Raw genomic sequence first — 17,582 nt, 5'->3', positions numbered from 1 at the left:
TATCCCGTAGGAAAATCGGGATAAAAAGTTGCCTTTATGTTATTCCAGTTGTCCAGCTGTCTATGTAGCAAATTTCATTGCAATCGGTTCAGAAGTTTTTGCGTGAAAGAGCAACACACACACATCTTTACAAACTTTCGCATTTATAATATTAGTAGGATATCACCATTAGCTACATTACTTCAAAGCGATTTATGCTATATTTTTTCTATCCTGATCGCAGCCATAGTTAGCCATAGTTAATATTAAAAATCAAGTCACAAACAGGGGTATAAATAACACCCTCAAAGGGTGTCGAAGTGTGCAGTGATTCGTGGTTAAAGAGTGTTTATTCAGATCAAAGTTAATATTCATTTAATATATTCTTGAGTGGTGAAGATTTATACGTAAAATCGTATTATTATTCCTTTATGCAAGGAGCTACATTGATTATATATAGTTGAATTTCTATTTATATATTATATATTTTTACATCTTATTAACTGAATGATTAATTCTACACTCGCTGCTTAAACAAATGCTTGAACATCAAGTCATCAAGTATAACTTAAACTTAAAACTCACACGTATAGGCAACATAACTAAGTAAAACAAATGGTAGTTTCAGAACAGTGCTAATGAACTGATAAAGGTATCATAGGTAACTTAATTTAGATTTAATTTTTAGTTTTATAGCATTGAAATGCTTTATAAATGAGAAATTTTGAAAGAATAGAAAAAATTTGATCACGAGGCAGGATACGAACCTGCGTTTCTTGCCTAACCGTAGCAACGCCTAGTCTCTCGGCCACCCGTGATCCCAGGATCACGGGTGGCCGTGATCTGTGAACTTAATTTAGTTTTTATTCAGTTCAAGCGGTTTGCATAATAATCTATATATATAAATATGAAACCCGTTTTCCTTGGTCACGGCATCACGCGTGAACGGCTGGACCGATTTCACTATTTCTTTTTTTGTTGTATTTGTTGTTATTAGAAGGTTCTTACGGAAAAAAATTTAAATAAAAAATTTTTAAAAACGCGAGTAACAAATGTCAATGTCATTCACAGCCATAGATTATATTTATATAAGGAGTTGAAATAGGGAGATGAAAGCGATATAACCGAATACCACACGGGCGAAGCCGCGGGCGGAAAGCTAGTATATAATAGTAATGCATCTATGAAAATAATATAAAGTTGAAATTTGATTATTTGAAGTTTGAATAGTTATCGTTAATCGATGTGGTTACACAACATGTTGATAAATGTTTATGTTTTGGCAACTTTCTAATGTTTTTATAACAAAATGCAGCTCTTTGTTTGTGAAACTTGCAAGGTAGTCTAGAGATGGAATCTAACGTTATGTATAAAGTTTTATACCTGTTTCAAAATGTTTGTCTATTATCTACAAATAGAGGCAATAGAGACAATGAAGGTAATGAAAAACGTTTTCGATTTTGAAAACAGCAATTATTTTTTATTAAATACCTTATTTTGAGTTTCTCCATTATGTAAATTTATTTATTTTTGAAATCTTCTAAATTTTCATTTATAATATACTAGCTGTTGCCCGCAACTTCGCGGCGGTTATGAAAAATTTTCACGCTAAAATCTTTCATCCCCTATTTATCCCTTTGGGGGTAGAATTTATTACAATCCTTTCTTAACGGCTGCCTACGTCATACCCTCTATCTGCGTGCCAAATATTAGCCTTCTTTATTTCATTATCATAATTGTTCTAAACACTGAAATAGAATCGAGAAATGGGTGATAACAAAGCAAAACTGCAGAACAAACGGTTTACTGTTTTAGACGAGCAAGATTGAATGCTAATGAAGGATCAATAACATTCTGGGTCGTTTTGAAGCAATCAAGGGAACTGTTTGTAAAAATTGTACAAGCTTGTTACCCGTGACTTTGAACGGTATTTTTTGACGACATCTCCCGACTTTTAGAGGTTATCAACGGCTCTGGGGAAAATGAGAATACTCTAGATTCTAAAATGTGAACAATTTCCTATCAAATATGATAATAATCAGGCCAATCAATTGAAAACTCACGGAAGTACCGAATTTTAAAACAAAAAAAAATAGAATAACATAGAGAACCTTAATTTTGGGAACTTCGGTTAAAATTACTGCTGTGTTTTCAAAGCTTTTCCTTACATTTACTCACTGGACTGCTTATTCTTTTTTTGTTCATATTATAACGAGGAGAGATTTGTATGTAAGTATGTTTATAATGTTTATAATTCATACAAAAGTTGTTGCACCGATTTCAAAAATTCTTTCACCACCAGAAAGCTGTAACTTCACTGAATAAAATAATGAGACCTCAAAAAGCAAACCCACTGTTGCTGTGGCAACACATTACAAAAATAAGTATAGAGACACTCATATATTTACTACAATAGTTTAATAATACCCCATGTGGTTGCAGGAATAGAAAGGATATGGTCTACGCATTGATACCGAAATAACCTTAGAGGATTATAGAAAGGAGGTCATATATGTATTTGTTAACACATGCTTCCTGTGGGAGGCGAGTGTAGATAAAACTTTCTGTGATTTCAGTGTGATATTATTAAAATTTTATAGCATATGCATTATTTGTATGTTTCTTCCAGAAGAAATATATAACACATTTAATTTTAATGTACCTGCAACACTGGCATGATTAGTGGAGGTTTGAAAGACGAATTAAAGTAATTAAAAAAAAAAACAAGTTTAATTTCATCATCAACTCATATGATATGTTGTTATCATAGAGACAGTTCAGGCAGATGTTACATCGAACTTTTGAACGTGTTTTCCTTCACCGTTTCGAGCAGTAGAGTGATTTGAATAATAAACAGACAAATAAAAAATCCATTTATATCTTTCACGATAGTCCGGTCTCGAACCCCTGACTTTTTAATTAAAATCCAAGCCTATCCACTGAGGCACCACTGTATATAATAACAGAATTATTGAATATCAAACTGAACAAAGAATTAATGCAAACTAAAATAGATTACAAAACAATTAAAAGTTAATAAACATTTATGAGCACAGAAGCCAGAATATTAACAAACAATGTACTTCTCGAATATTCTACACACGGATGGAACATTCCCACGAAGCTAATTTAATTTGAAAATTATTCAAAAAGATTCCTTCCGCATTACATCCAACCAGTATCCCCTGACCCCGAACATCCTTTCATCATTTGCGCTCGCGGGGTCTCGCTCCACTGGTTTCCCAGACTTGGCGGTGGTCCGCTCACCAACTGACATTTCCAATCGACAGATTTCTTCTGAGCATTATTCTACTCGAATAATCCACATCGATTCTGGGAACGTAAATTTCCTTGGAATGTAGACGCTTGACAACCCCGGAACAATTTTTTGGGTCTATTATTGTAGTAAATAGATAGTAGAAAGTAGAGGTAATAAACTATGTATCATTATATTTTTTATTTTTGAAAAAAACAGCGTTATTCTTATGAATAATATTAAGATTAATTTTAAGAATTATGGCTGTATGAAAGTAAAATACAACATATTAAAGAAAATAACAAAATGAGTTATTTATAAATAGCTTTTAATAAAATAAACAATAAAAGATCGTAATCATGCAATACAAAACAATTATTCTCTAAGGATCAAATATCAGGAAAGTGGAATAATTTTCATTTGCAAATATGAAATCAATGTTCAATTGTTAAAGGATATATTATTATTATATCCTTGAGGGGATTTAAAAATTGAATCTTTCAATATCTCATAATTTCTTACAATTTTCATAAATCGTATAAATAAATAATAACAACCGCTCTCTTTACTTTTTTCCTTATTTTAAATAACCCACGAAAACATAAAAAACAATAAACAACAGTGTAACCTAAAATTGTATCGTAAACATAATGAGCGCAGAAAAATTAATAAGCCGCAGAATAATTGCCAGTAATAAATTAGAATTAAAATTTATGAAAGTTTGCAAGTTATTCGCGTGGAAGCATCTTAATGTTGCCAGTAAATGTTATGTAGATACGAATTGGGTAACTTTGAGCTCTCTCAGGACTGCTTCGCTCGTTCAAGAAACTTGGAGTATTCATGTGGGTACAAATTAACGTTTAGCGTTTATTATTATGTAAATAAACACGAAGGGGAAAGGGAGTTTGTCGAGTTATGAAGTGGAATGTGTGGAGCTAATATTTTGTTAATGTTTTACTAATTTGTTATACAATATTTATGTTAAGGAAATCAATTAATGTTTCGCCTGCACGTGAAGTAATCTTAAATATATCTTATAAAAATCCAGTGTCATGATGTATGTTCCCAATGAACTCTTCACTAATTTGACATTTTATGTGTAATTTGGTCCATCTTAAGATATAGGATAGTTTTTATTTCGATTAATTACCCCAATAATTTATAATCTTAATGTTTTTAATTATTACTCAGCCACAGACAGCAACGCGTGGCCGGGTATGATAGTTTAATTAAAAAAATTGTCAATATCAGTTGAATTACCAACTACGGCTAAACTTTTCTGTTTTTTCTTGTTCTTGACTTGTTCATCATTTAGAAATAAGAATTTATAGCAGGGGAGCCCAAAAGGGGATTTTGGGATTTACTCGAGCGCGTTAGATTATTATAGGGGAAGATACTTTATCTTTTGTTAAGTACCTCCAGAAAGTATGAGCAATTAATGTTGGTGGGTGCACTCACAAAGCCGCAGGAAATTAAAAAAATCGATTTTTCTCTAAGGTTATGCTCAAATTATCCGATTATAATTTTTTTATGTTGTAAATAACCCCTTATATCTTTATCTGACGCGCTCGAGTCATATTTTTTTTTTTTATTTTACCCATTATTCATAGCCACGAAATTACCACAAAATGTTAAGAATAAGTGATATTTTATTTCAGTGAAATGCTAGACTCTAATTGATAAGAGTATGGCAGAACAGCGTTTGCCAGGTCAGCTGGTAAATTATTGAAACTACATTCTTGCTTATAAATTTACAAATTTAAATTTGATACAAACTAAAGTTGACGCAGATTTTATAAATGATTCAAAATTATTATCACTTAAGATATGTATAATAATAATTGTGAATATATTCAAAACAAATGAGGAAGTTCTAAAAAATATTAAAGCATACACTTGATGAGTTTCATCTCACGTGGAGATAATTGCTACAAAAAATGGTACCTGCTCTTGTTAGGATAAACGGACCGTGAGAACTGGAGCATCCTGTTTGTTCCGTGTTATTTTTTTGTTTCATCAGAAATATGAGAAAAAAATCTTAAATATTATAAAAAAAATGTAAAAAGCTTTTCCCGTACCGGGAATCGAACCCGAGCCTCCTGGGTGAAAGCCAGGTATCCTAGCCACTAGACCATACGGGAGTTGTATATAGATACGAAATTAAAGATTCATACATGCCTACTGTTAGAAATCTACGCAAAATTTTATGTTTTTAAATATTTTTATAACCATTCATAAAACCCACCCGTATACAGAACTCCAATCGTTTTGGCGCCGAACTGCCAATTAAAGAACATGAAAGAAAAAGCGATTCAAAGTTCGAATTTCGAATTTTCGTTCAAAATTCGAATGGAATTCGAAACGCATACATCGTTTGACATTTTTTTATGTGAGATATTTCAACACTAGCGTCAATCTAAGTAATAATTTATGTCTTTAAATTCTCTGCATAAATGTTATTTAAATTGCACGTTGATTATATGATTTGCTTACATTCGAACATTTTTGTAGTGACAAAGATCCTTAAATAAGTTTTCTCTCCAAGGGGCACGTAAGAAGATATAAAATCCTAAACATGAAATGTATTTGTGTGTGTTTTTTTTAATTAGTGAAACTATTAAACGTAGGCGTCGTTTAAAAAAGATTATTATGTCGCTATTGAAGCGATTTTAATTGAAGTTTAATAGCTAAATCTCTATTTACAAAAAATATTTACATTTTTAGATAACAAAACGATTATTCATCACTACCACCATACCTATGAATTGAATTTCTTTCGGTATTTCATCGTGAAACTCGCCAAAAAATACTACAAAAGTTAAAAAAAAATGTAATACCAAATCAAGTGATTAAACAGAACTATTTCCATGTTTGTCTGAGGCGACTATAGCGAGTAATTTACTCCATTTGTACAAGAATTCAAACAAATAAACACTGAGTGATCTACAGAAACGGCGCTTGAACTAATCCCTCTTATGCATATGCTAATATTTGTGTGTTTGTTTGTTTCTCACTCTGAAACTGAACGGAAATTATTCTACATTAACAGCTAGTTTAACCTGTATGGGGCGGATTTTGTACAAGAAATTATCATCAAACTCATCATCAAGCCAAATATATTTCCTACTAGCTGCTGCCCGCGGCTTCGCACGCGTTAATTCGGAGCAGTTTAATAGATGTTATTAAACATATAAACCTTGCTCTTGAAACAATCTATCTATTAAAAAAAAACCCATCAAAATCCGTTGCGTAGTTTTAAAGATTTAAGAATACATAGGAACAGAGAAAGCGACATTGTTTTTTACTATGTAATAATGCTGGGACACGGGTCTTGTGTTAAAATTTACAAATATAGAAATAAACATCTTTTTATTAAATGGCTTTCGAAACAATCCGTATTATATCTGCAATATTAAATTTGTAATTTAAATATTTCCCTCCATAACATGCGCAAAGCAAACAAATACCTCGCTTTAGAATATGAATAAATTCAAACCCGACTGAATTGAAAAGTCGTTTCAGACATCATTACTCTCCGATAGCCATTTGGTTCCTAATAGGGATGTCGCATGTATTGATATATAAATTATAAACTACATAAACTTCTTATCCGGGATTCTTTGTTAACTAGGTATATGATACTGAGGATATAGTTAATGAGAATAAACCAACCACATAATATCCACCACACACATCACAAAAAATGTGCAGAATATGCAGAATTGTAACAATATTCTATAGTTATAATGGTGCTTTAACAAACTATAATTGAATAAACTTCACTAAAGTTTTTCGAAAATTACCCTTAAATGTACGTATAAAAAAATATTAAATACGTTAATTATATCTCAGGGTTGCGTATTCTACAATCAAACAAACTATAAGCAATACTACCAACGCGTAATTAATATACGATTTGATCAATTAATGTATTTGATAAATGACATCCTAGACAACCTGTAATAGCAGGTTTCATTTGTGATAACACTAAACCATATGTACAGCATACTAACATAAATTAACCTTATTAAAATATTGATATAATATTAATCAACAAATTCATAACGTTCGTTGACAACCCTAATGGATCCACTTCAAAGGGGGACTGCAAGCGCGTATTCCGTCAGGGGTATTGCACTTGCCGTGTCCACGACTGCGAATTGAATGCTAAAGAAACTATTTATCCGTTGGAAAGAACTAGAAAATATGATTTCAATGGAATTTACGATTATAAATTTAAATATAATACTTTTTTTATTGAGCTAGTCGTGCACTCCTGTTATTTTGTTTCCAGAGTTTTCTATCCGATTTTCTTTTATAAGCCTTGTCGGTCGTTCGGAAGTTATACGCGTATATACATTTTATCAAATAGTTTTGATATTATTTATAGGTACAAACAGGTTAAGGTTTTATAACATTTACAAATATTTCACCCAGAAAAACCATTTCTAGTGCTATTTACGATAAAACATCTTAAATTTACATGTTTCTGAGCAAAGTTTGGTAGTAATAGGCCCAAGAAGTCTCTTTGAAAGCTCATGCTTGTGATATCATATTTAATCATTACGTTTCCTTGGTTACAGGCATACACACCGACTGGCTTCGAAAAGTATGGCTACACGTGCACCGTTGCCGACTATAGAGTCAACTTCTCTGTCTGGGATACATCAGGTCAGTAGCACTACTTGCATTTTAATAATTCCTTAGTTCTTAAGAAGGATTTAATGTCTAGAGACGGCTTTCTGTAAAGTAAGTCCACTCCTTTCCTTCTTTCATCGCCACATGCACAAAACTGACTTATGAATGATGGGACGCATATTGGAGGTATTTTAAGTCTTAATGAAAAACTGTAACGTACTATTTTTTCTGCTCTTTATTATCAAAAGGAATGTAGCATATAAAAACTTCAATACGCATGTTGCATGAATTTGAATACAACTTGCCTCACAATGCAAGAAAGCTTGAAGGTACTTATCTGAAAAGTTTTGCAACTATAGTTATTATGTAGGTATCACAATCGCCTACAAATCAAACAGAACTAAGAAACGCGAAATACGTAAACTAATAAAATACACATAGCACTGCGTTCACAAACATAGTCAGTAAAGTTTTCCCGATACAAAACCATAAACAACATTGTGTATTTCAGTGCAAGCTGCGCAAAATGTGTCCTGACTGAACTTTTACGAGACGTCGTTACAAACTTCAATCATTACTTTGTAAAATTATCGGCACAGATAATAAAATATCTAGAACATCATCATGAATTGTCAACTCAAGTACAGTTTAAATAAATCACGGATCAAAAATAGCGCTTCGTTATTTTTGATTCCGTTACATCGTGTGAAACCAGATAAGTTACTGTTACAGGTATGGTGTTGCTAGCTAGTAATAATTTCAAGCCAAAAAATTTGTTTATGTGCGTATATTAAATACAGTTTTGAGAAACGATGCTACAGAAATGTACCTTTTTATTATATCAGGCATACATAAGCGATAATTAATTAGAAAGATTTCCTAGTGAGATAAGTTGGTTCCTTAAATTTCATCCAAATAGAAGTGCAATAAGTTCCTTAAATTTCATCAATAAAAAAATCAAAATACCAAACATATAGCAAAACAGATCACAGATCAAATAAAGCTTGCAATTGTGAATCGGGATGATAAAACTGTCAAAATAAATGGCTTAAACGGCGTATTATTTCAAGGAATCAGGTCACTGATTTCAGCCGCGGACACTGACTGCATTATTGTTGTTTCCAGTTTTGCATTATCAATATTTATTTGTAATTGTTTACGACAGGCTTTTAACATACAACGACCGGTCCATTGATGTGATACACATGCGTGATATAGTTTTAAACGTAGGGCATATGCTTAATTTTATGTGTTGTCATGCTTTCTGTTATTTTCATTAGGTTAGGAAGCTATTTAATCAGTTCATGATCAGCAGGTTGCAAATCCTAGAGCCTAAGTCCTAGCCAGAGCCTAGACTCTCTAATAACATTTGTTCATACATATTTTTGAAGCCAATTTTTGGTAATCTCTAACCTTCGTAACGTATCAAACTTTTCATTCCCTGCTATAAATGTGGTTCCTCAACAATAATAATGAATACTTTAAAATCTTTCCTATCACAAACATATATTAAATAACCCAAATCACGTAAGATCCTTAAATTAAAACCAATCAATACAATTCCATGTTAACTCTGATGATAACGACCAGCGCACAAGAATAGAAAATTTTATAAATTTTAAAAACAAAATCGTATCGTAAATTCGCAAATCCATTCTGGCTGAAGCAGGATAATATTTCGAGTGGATGTGTTTCGTATCAACTTGGACATCGGCCAAGAGTATTATGATGCCAATGAAACGGATCCAAATTGAAATCCACTGGCCTGCCCATTAGTGGAAAAATCGAATACTGGAAATATACGATTTTAAACCTCGTTCTTCAATGCTTCTTTTGATTGTATAGGTTTAATTACTTTGACTTAATTTGATATGTTTTTAAGACTCATACAATTAATATAAGTTTAAATGGAAGGAATACACAAACTATTTAGCATTGCGTAATTGTTTAAGCATAGAATGATTCTTGGATCTTTATGAAAGGTAAAAAAATATTTGTGAGCGATTGAATGCTATGAATGTAAAAGTATGATGGTCGAAAATAAGACACACTATTTAATAGATATTTTTGTTTTATTCTTTTTTTTCAATGTTTGTAATTTAGATACCAACCAATCTTCTTGCTTCATGATGACTATATACAGTTTCACATTTTCTTATCAATTCACTTTTTATATTACTGCTTCTGTATAATCCCTTTTTGGTTAGTTTACCGGCAAAAATGCTAGTAATACAGCCCTAGAAAAGTACTATTTGCCATTGTTACCTTCTGTTACAGATTCATTGCTACAGGCTTAAGTGTTACAGAACTGTTTTGATGCAATCACGAATATTTTAATTGCAAAATGTTTGACACTTGGTACTACTATTGATTTAAGAGGGTCGTATATTGGAAACATACATGGGCCATTGATGATGAAACTTTTTTTTTTATTAGAAGGTACACTAATCTCGCTTCAATCGTATCTGCAGTGCCTATCCCTAAAATACTTTGGTATCATGTTTTCAATGAGTTTTATATCGCCGAAATAGCTCAGTTGGGAGAGCGTTAGACTGAAGATCTAAAGGTCCCCGGTTCAATCCCGGGTTTCGGCAATGTATTTACTTTTCCTACTTTTAGAACAAAAACAAAAGAATTGTTTTATGTCCAAGCAACCACCCATCATTATAATTTTAAATAAGAAAATATATGCATTAATAAAGTGTTGAAATTGTTTATGATGTACTGAATGTTACTTTATACCATTAGAGATCCATAATTAATACAGATGGAAGTGAAAGTTTTGCTTTAATTTTTGTAAATTATTCCCTTTAAAAGACTAAACTTTTTACAAATTAAACACTTAGAGATTACATGCATATCAAACGGTAAATGTTTTTTTGAGATCGGTTTAGTAGTTTCGGATAATAGCGCGTTCAAACAAACTTCAGCCTTATTATAAAAGAAGTATAGATTATATTTATAAAGGTGGAATCTCATAAAATATACCGCCATCAAAATACAATCGTATTATTATTTTGAAATACATTTCACCGCCTTGACCGGAAACATAAAGATTGAGTGAGGTTCGTACAATGAATGTTTTATATAAATTATTATATTGACGTCCATTATCTGACGTTTGACAATGGTAATCCTGAATGACAATTTTTAATCTGCAAGGCGGATTAAAAGGAACGTCCGTAGTGAACGGATTTCATTCAAAAGATAACTATAATTGATCTCGTATATACGAACAGAAGATTTTTGTGGTCGTTCCGTTATACAAACAGTTTTTTGTTGTTAATTATGAAAAAAATATCAATAATAAAGCCCTACAACTTCGCCGTCTTATATAATTTAGATATATAAAACATAATCAAAAATTTAGTCGAAATAAAATGTATTATTTCGACAAAGGTAACCTCTCAAGCGTTCTTGTATTGTATTATGAAGACCGAGAAAAAAGCAAGATACAATCACCTTTGCATATAAAAAAGGAAATATTACCAAAATAACATAAAAATATACCTGACATATACACTGAACATACTTTCCCCAAAGTCCATACCCAATAACTACAATTGGCTGTGTTTAGCCCAACAGTTGCCGCACGTGCAGCAAATTTTATAATTTCTCAACCACTAAGTAAAAATACAATAAATCATTATCCCTTATTGCTCCCCAGGCACTCCTTCATACGACACGGTGCGGCCTCTCGCGTACCAGGATGCTAAAATCTTCATGCTATGCTTCAACATTGCTGAACCGGAGTCACTGAATAATGCAGCTGCTAAGGTAATTTGATATCATACTCATTTAATCTTTATATTATTTGCTTAAAAATTAAATTTAGAAATTAAAAACTTTTTAACGGATTTTAAACGCGATTTATTTATTATATTATTAACTCGACGTTTCATGACCACGCTCAAAATCCGTTAATAAGTTTTTAATTTCCAAATGTATAATATTCGCGTAAAATCAAACACAATAAAAATTAAATACTCAATAAGAACACACAAATGAAAAAATCCATTTAATTTTACAGTTTTTTTATGTGACTATATCTTATAATCATATTTTAAAATACTCTTCATAATTCATCAAATTTATCGATATTAAATCATTTGCGAACCACTGAACACATTTAGATATAATTTTTCTCAGAGACCATATTTCGAATAACCTTATCTGTATTCTGAATGCTCCGAGCTGTAATAATACTCTTGTCCCAACACTAAAGGTTTGAAAGTGGAGTTAATACCATAATCTGCCTCCATGGGGAAAAAGTCATTGATATGTACGTGACCTACATCTTTTAGGGTCTAAATAAATTATTATATCAATGCAAAATCGTACCTCTAAAAAAGCTCACCCTTAAATAACGTAACTTCCTACATTTACAAGGGAAAAACGCAAACTCTGCGTGAGTAGCCGGAGTCGTAAAATTTTAGCATCATAATATATTTACCATAAATACAGCCTTTCAACACGTGTTGTCATATCCTGAATATTTATGTAGAATCATGGTATATAATAACTTTTCTTTATGATGAAAATATTTTTTAAAAAACTTCCGTTGGCATAAAACCTAGGAACCGACTAAGGAGGACTGCGTTCAGGAATAGTTTTAGATATTACTTCTTATAACTTATAATCATTACATAGTATAAATGAAACTCGCTTTTTTGTCTGTCCCTATTTCCCTATGTATCTTTAAAACTAAACAACGGATACTGATGACTGGAACTACACGAATTTTGATGGGGTGTTTTTTTAAAGATAGAATGATTCAAGAGGATAATTTATACGTATAATAAATATTTATTAAACTACACCGAAATAAACGCGTGCGAGGCCGAGGGCAAAAGCTAGTCTTTATATAAAATTCGTACTCAAATCAATGAAAATAACATTAGTCTCAACGTATTGGTCGTTTCAGTGGTACAGAGAGGTGCGCACTCACGGCGGTGCAGCTCCCGTGGTCCTGTGCGGATGCAAGGCGGACCTTCGCCATGATAAAGAGACTCTCACGATACTGTCCAAGCTGAGAACCCATCCAGTCACTAGCGAGGAGGTGAGTTTAAATTTTTAGTTTTTAATAACATAGACTCAGTTTTTTTAGAAAGAAAATGAGAAAATATTAAAACATTTATGTGCTTGAAATATTTAAAAACTATTAACAAAGATTTTAGCAGGAAATATTCAGCATTCAAAATAGACGCGTTCTTTAATTATTGTCTTATTTTGTATGTAGTGCGCATAAAAATGAGTTATTTATTCCATATAGATAAACGAACTAAATAAAAATGACGCAATTTTAAATCATTTGCTTTCCAGATACTCAATGCCATATTAATGGAGCATAAAACTAGGAACCATAATTGTCGGAATCAATTTGGGTCAATGTAAAATTGCTTCATTTTACTAAAGACCTCAATTTAAAATACCGTCCTGTGAACTAAATAGATATTATCATTTTGACTAAACAATGATTTGAATTAAACGATAAATTTTTTGGACGTTGTTTTAGAAGGATTTTTATTTCGTACCTGATAAAAAATCAGAAAAGGTTATGTCAGGACTCAAAGTACCCTACTTGTTCAAAAAAAATTATAAGTTATGTTTATTACTTTAACGAGTATTCGAGAAATGGTTATTAATTAAAAAATAAATCCGTAATGAGATATCATTCTTGTAATCTCTTCTACTTGGCCCAAAAAACGACCCATCCTAAATGCATACATAATTCTTGCGCATACTCCAGTAGACCAGGATTTATTACCTACATCCGAGCTATGAAGAAGATCGTGACACTAACGGTCGTCCCAAAATATAGGCAATAGAAACACAATGTAAATTCCGAGTAACGACACCCAATATCAAATGTGTCCAACAATAATTGGATCGAAGCTTTCGGGAATTACTGTTTACTGCCAAATCTATACAAACGTAGATGGAACAGAGCCGGTTATGGAATCCAATAAATTGGATACATTTCTACGTTCAAATTCATGATGTAGTATCGTTGCTGGTGTGAGCAGTTTTCTGATAAATGGTCAGTTAGAAAACATGCACAGTTGCATAAATTTGTTAAAATTATTCTTACAATATTTAAGCCTTTAAGATTATTACTACTAAGATTATTACATATTTGGTCGTGCTTCCAAACTTTGAAGTAAGTGAGTGTACACAAAAATTTTTTGTTTTATTTTTGTAATTATACACTTAAGTATTTCAAAAACGAAACCTTCACAAAATTACATTTTCCTATAAAGCTATGATCGCCTTCTGAGTGATTTAGGCGTGAGCGTGAATTTGAACCCTGGAGGAAACTTAAGAAAAACTTCAACTTTCATTTATGTATATGAATACTGCACGTGCAAGTGACACATGGTTTTCTTAATTCAATTGATTCCTTTTCTTACAGGCTCTTTCGGTAGCAAGACAGCTCGGGGCGACCACATACGTTGAAACCTCAGCCCGCGCTTCTAGTAAAGGTGTTAAAGATGCCTTTGAGGTAGCTGCGCTAGCAGCCCTAGGGAAATTAAACAAACAACAGATTAAACAACAGGTATAATTCTGTTCTCTCTAGAATATTATTTCTGACGAAGTATAATACATTGTTTTTAACGAATTAAGAATTAATATACTCGATTATCGGCTTATTTATATTTGAAAAAAAAAATATTTTCATATTATAGTAACTATTACAGTTAATAAAAGTTCATAAAACATCTTTGTTTTAAAGAAACTTTGATCTATTTTTTATATAACGTTTTCGTACATAACACAAGCCAATTTGTTCCCAGAAGCAAGTCGGACGCAGTAAAAGCAAGCGTGACCTGAAAGCCGAGCTAAAGGGACGTGCGAAAAGTTGCTGCGTCATGTGATCCGTAGCCGGCCACCCTTCCAGGTGGCCGCACGATTGCTAGACGACCACCGCCCTTCCAGACTCTTCCAGAATCTTGAATTTGAAACGTGCCAATCGTGTATACAAGAAATGGCATCGGGCCTAAAGCGGCGCCTTGTGGGACTCCGAAAGTGTTTGAAGTGCAAAATTTTTACAAATTAAAAATAAATCGTAATACGCGTGTAAAGCATATTTGGAACAGAGTTCGTTTTAATGTTAATGATTTTTATTATATTATAGGTATTGAAGCAAAGGTGCAATGTTTTGACCCTCAGGGTTGAGAGCGTGAATCTGTGATATGCAAATGACATACGGTATGAAATAAGTAATGTGAAAGATGAATTATACCAAATGTTTTATATAACAAAATTTGGCAATGATAGGCATTTTTTGCTTGAAGGTCTCATTAATGAGTTGAATATTATCATTCAAACATTTATGTCTGCTAACTACCAAACGTTATTTTATATCATTCGAGATTTGTAGCACAAATCATTTCACTGACCACCATTTGTGAAAATCGAAGAAAACGCTTCATATTTGGTATAATTTATTCTTGTAAGTTTAGAAAGGATAGACGCTCCATTCGTACCACCACAAAATTCGATTACTAAAAAATAGCGTATACTTTTAAAATTAAATATATTATAGGTATGTAGAGGAATACGTGTTTTCATATACATAAAAATTGATGTTTTTCTATATTGTGGCATTAAGACGGTGTATATAGTATTTATTAAGGTAACGGTAAAACCAAGTGCTCATTTTACTTTAGCGGGAGCATAATAATATTTTCGTTGTGATAAAAATACGTAAGTATTTGAACGAATCTGCACAATATTGGACAATATTACTTAATTACGGAGGTCCACTCAGTCTTTAGTCCCACGTCCAATTTTGCTACGTTAGATTAGATTTTTTACATTAGTACGTGTATCGATGTTGCTTTTATTGATAAGTTGGTTTAGTAGATGTCGAAACGTTGTGATATTTCTCCTGAGGCTCTTATATTAAGCGTCGACGCTATCGAAAGCTTATGTGAAATTTTGAAATTCTTCCTTGGAAATTAAAAACGAACACATTCGAAATTAATTCTATTATTAAATGAAATTTATTATTGCATTACACGATTTGCCCATTCCTTCTACATTGAATTCAAAATGTAAGGATTTAAGCGTAGTTTAATATATGCAAGTGAAGTTAATAGTAAATTTACACATTAACCTTAATATAACCGCAGATTACGTATAAACTTGAGATTAGACTGATAATGTTATTTATTGTAATATTAATGCACTAAAATAAAGACAAAGAATCTAAAGGAAACATAAACCACAGATTATCTGAAATTGAATCCGAACTCCGTTTACATTTCTTTAAAAATATCCTCGTTTCAAAAACTCATCTTGCAGTCGACATTTTTACCACGATATTGCTAGATTAAAAACAACGTGAAATTGTTTTTTCGATGAGACCGTTGCAATATGGAATCTCGATTGAAATACACGTTTGTAAATAAACCTAGAACGTGACCGGTAATGAAAATAAATTTTAACGAGAGCGAATTGAATTGACTTACAGGCCAATTTCGATCAATCCCGCGGCAAACTGTATCAACTTTGACACAGGAATTTATGAATGAAAAACGCACGTTGCCAGTTAAAATGTGTTTGCGAAAGCTGTTATTTTGAAATTTAAGTCGTATTAAGCTTTAAATTCAATGTTAGCTTTAATTACATACATTACGTACATAAATGTTATATTTAAATATGAATGTATTTTCTTTTAAACATAACAAAGGAGAATATTTAGCGTTTATTTACCAAAATATACGTCTTATTTATTGTAAAATTTAGATACATATCAACTTAAGGTTAAGTTTTTTATTTACGTATTTCGTTATTTCAAAATTGTATTCCGACAATTAAAAATAAATGAAAAAATGTAAACAGGATATTCATTATTAAATGAAATTTTTCACAGATAACCTATAAATAAATAATAATATTTGCACAGAATATAAAATTCGTTTATCTAGTTAATCGCTAATACGAGGATAAATTAAATGTAACAATAAAACATTTCTAATTTTATAAGACGTTAGTATCTATTGTTGTTATAGCAGATGGGAAAGCACAATTGTTTTTGTTCATTGAATTGTATTCTTAAGCATGTTTTTGTGTCTAGACAGTTATTAGATCACTTGATGTTGTTTCTAGACTTAAAATATAGTTCGATGTTTTTGTAAATTTGTTTTTTATTCACCCTTCAGTCCTTAATAATAAGTGAACCACAAAAAAATGGAAAACACACGATAAGACGATTACTCAATTAGAAAGACATAAATGACGTTTTTTACCATTTTATTTAATTGATAACCATAAAATTACCAAAATATTTAATTGGTAACCCCATCTGTAGTTTTATATGTGATAGTCGAGCACGCTTCAGCACGAAACGAGGGAAGTACCACAGCCCCACAGAGGACCGGCAAGAACCGGCTTATCATCAGGCGACCCACCATTGCCGATGTTGACATAAAAAAGTCAACCGCAGTCATTGCTTTTCCAAAATTTAGGGGTAGATTTAAAAAAATCCAAAGATCCAAGATTCCAAATTGCATCATAGTCTGTGGTGTTTAAATATGAGCCGTGAATGATGAAAGCATAACTACTTTTATAATATTAGTGTAGATAATACAAATTCTTTTGGAGTGAAAAGTCGTGTATCGCATTAAAGTATGTGGGTCAGATGCACTTACATTGAAGATCTATTTCATTGAATGTTATTTTCTATGCTTTTATTTCTATGAGC

The 17,582-nt window shown here is 31.8% G+C and overlaps 1 protein-coding gene and 2 non-coding genes across 4 annotated transcripts in view; 2 read left to right on the top strand and 1 right to left on the bottom strand.

Annotated features, from left to right (window-relative positions):
* The window catches only part of LOC119839888 (rho-related GTP-binding protein RhoN-like), an 87,699-nt gene extending 70,682 nt beyond the window's left edge, over nt 1-17,017 (top strand). Inside the window, exons 3-7 of one of the 2 annotated variants that reach the window (XM_038366318.1) lie at nt 7,819-7,906; nt 11,541-11,650; nt 12,798-12,932; nt 14,286-14,429; nt 14,668-17,017. In XM_038366318.1, coding sequence (XP_038222246.1) covers nt 7,819-7,906; nt 11,541-11,650; nt 12,798-12,932; nt 14,286-14,429; nt 14,668-14,748 — 558 coding nt within the window. In that variant the 3' untranslated portion in view covers nt 14,749-17,017. The remainder of the gene's footprint in view (nt 1-7,818; nt 7,907-11,540; nt 11,651-12,797; nt 12,933-14,285; nt 14,430-14,667) is intronic. The other variant, XM_038366319.1, reaches the window with a different exon arrangement.
* Nucleotides 5,305-5,376, bottom strand: Trnae-uuc. The gene has a single exon. It is a non-coding gene; the product is annotated as a tRNA-Glu (tRNA).
* Nucleotides 10,395-10,467, top strand: Trnaf-gaa. Its single transcript has one exon. It is a non-coding gene; the product is annotated as a tRNA-Phe (tRNA).
* Nucleotides 17,018-17,582: the final 565 nt, after the last annotated feature.

Source organism: Zerene cesonia, chromosome 5 (assembly GCF_012273895.1).
Source record: "Zerene cesonia ecotype Mississippi chromosome 5, Zerene_cesonia_1.1, whole genome shotgun sequence".
In the NCBI taxonomy this organism is placed as follows: Eukaryota; Metazoa; Arthropoda; class Insecta; order Lepidoptera; family Pieridae; genus Zerene; species Zerene cesonia.
This window is presented reverse-complemented; position numbering and strand designations above follow the sequence as displayed.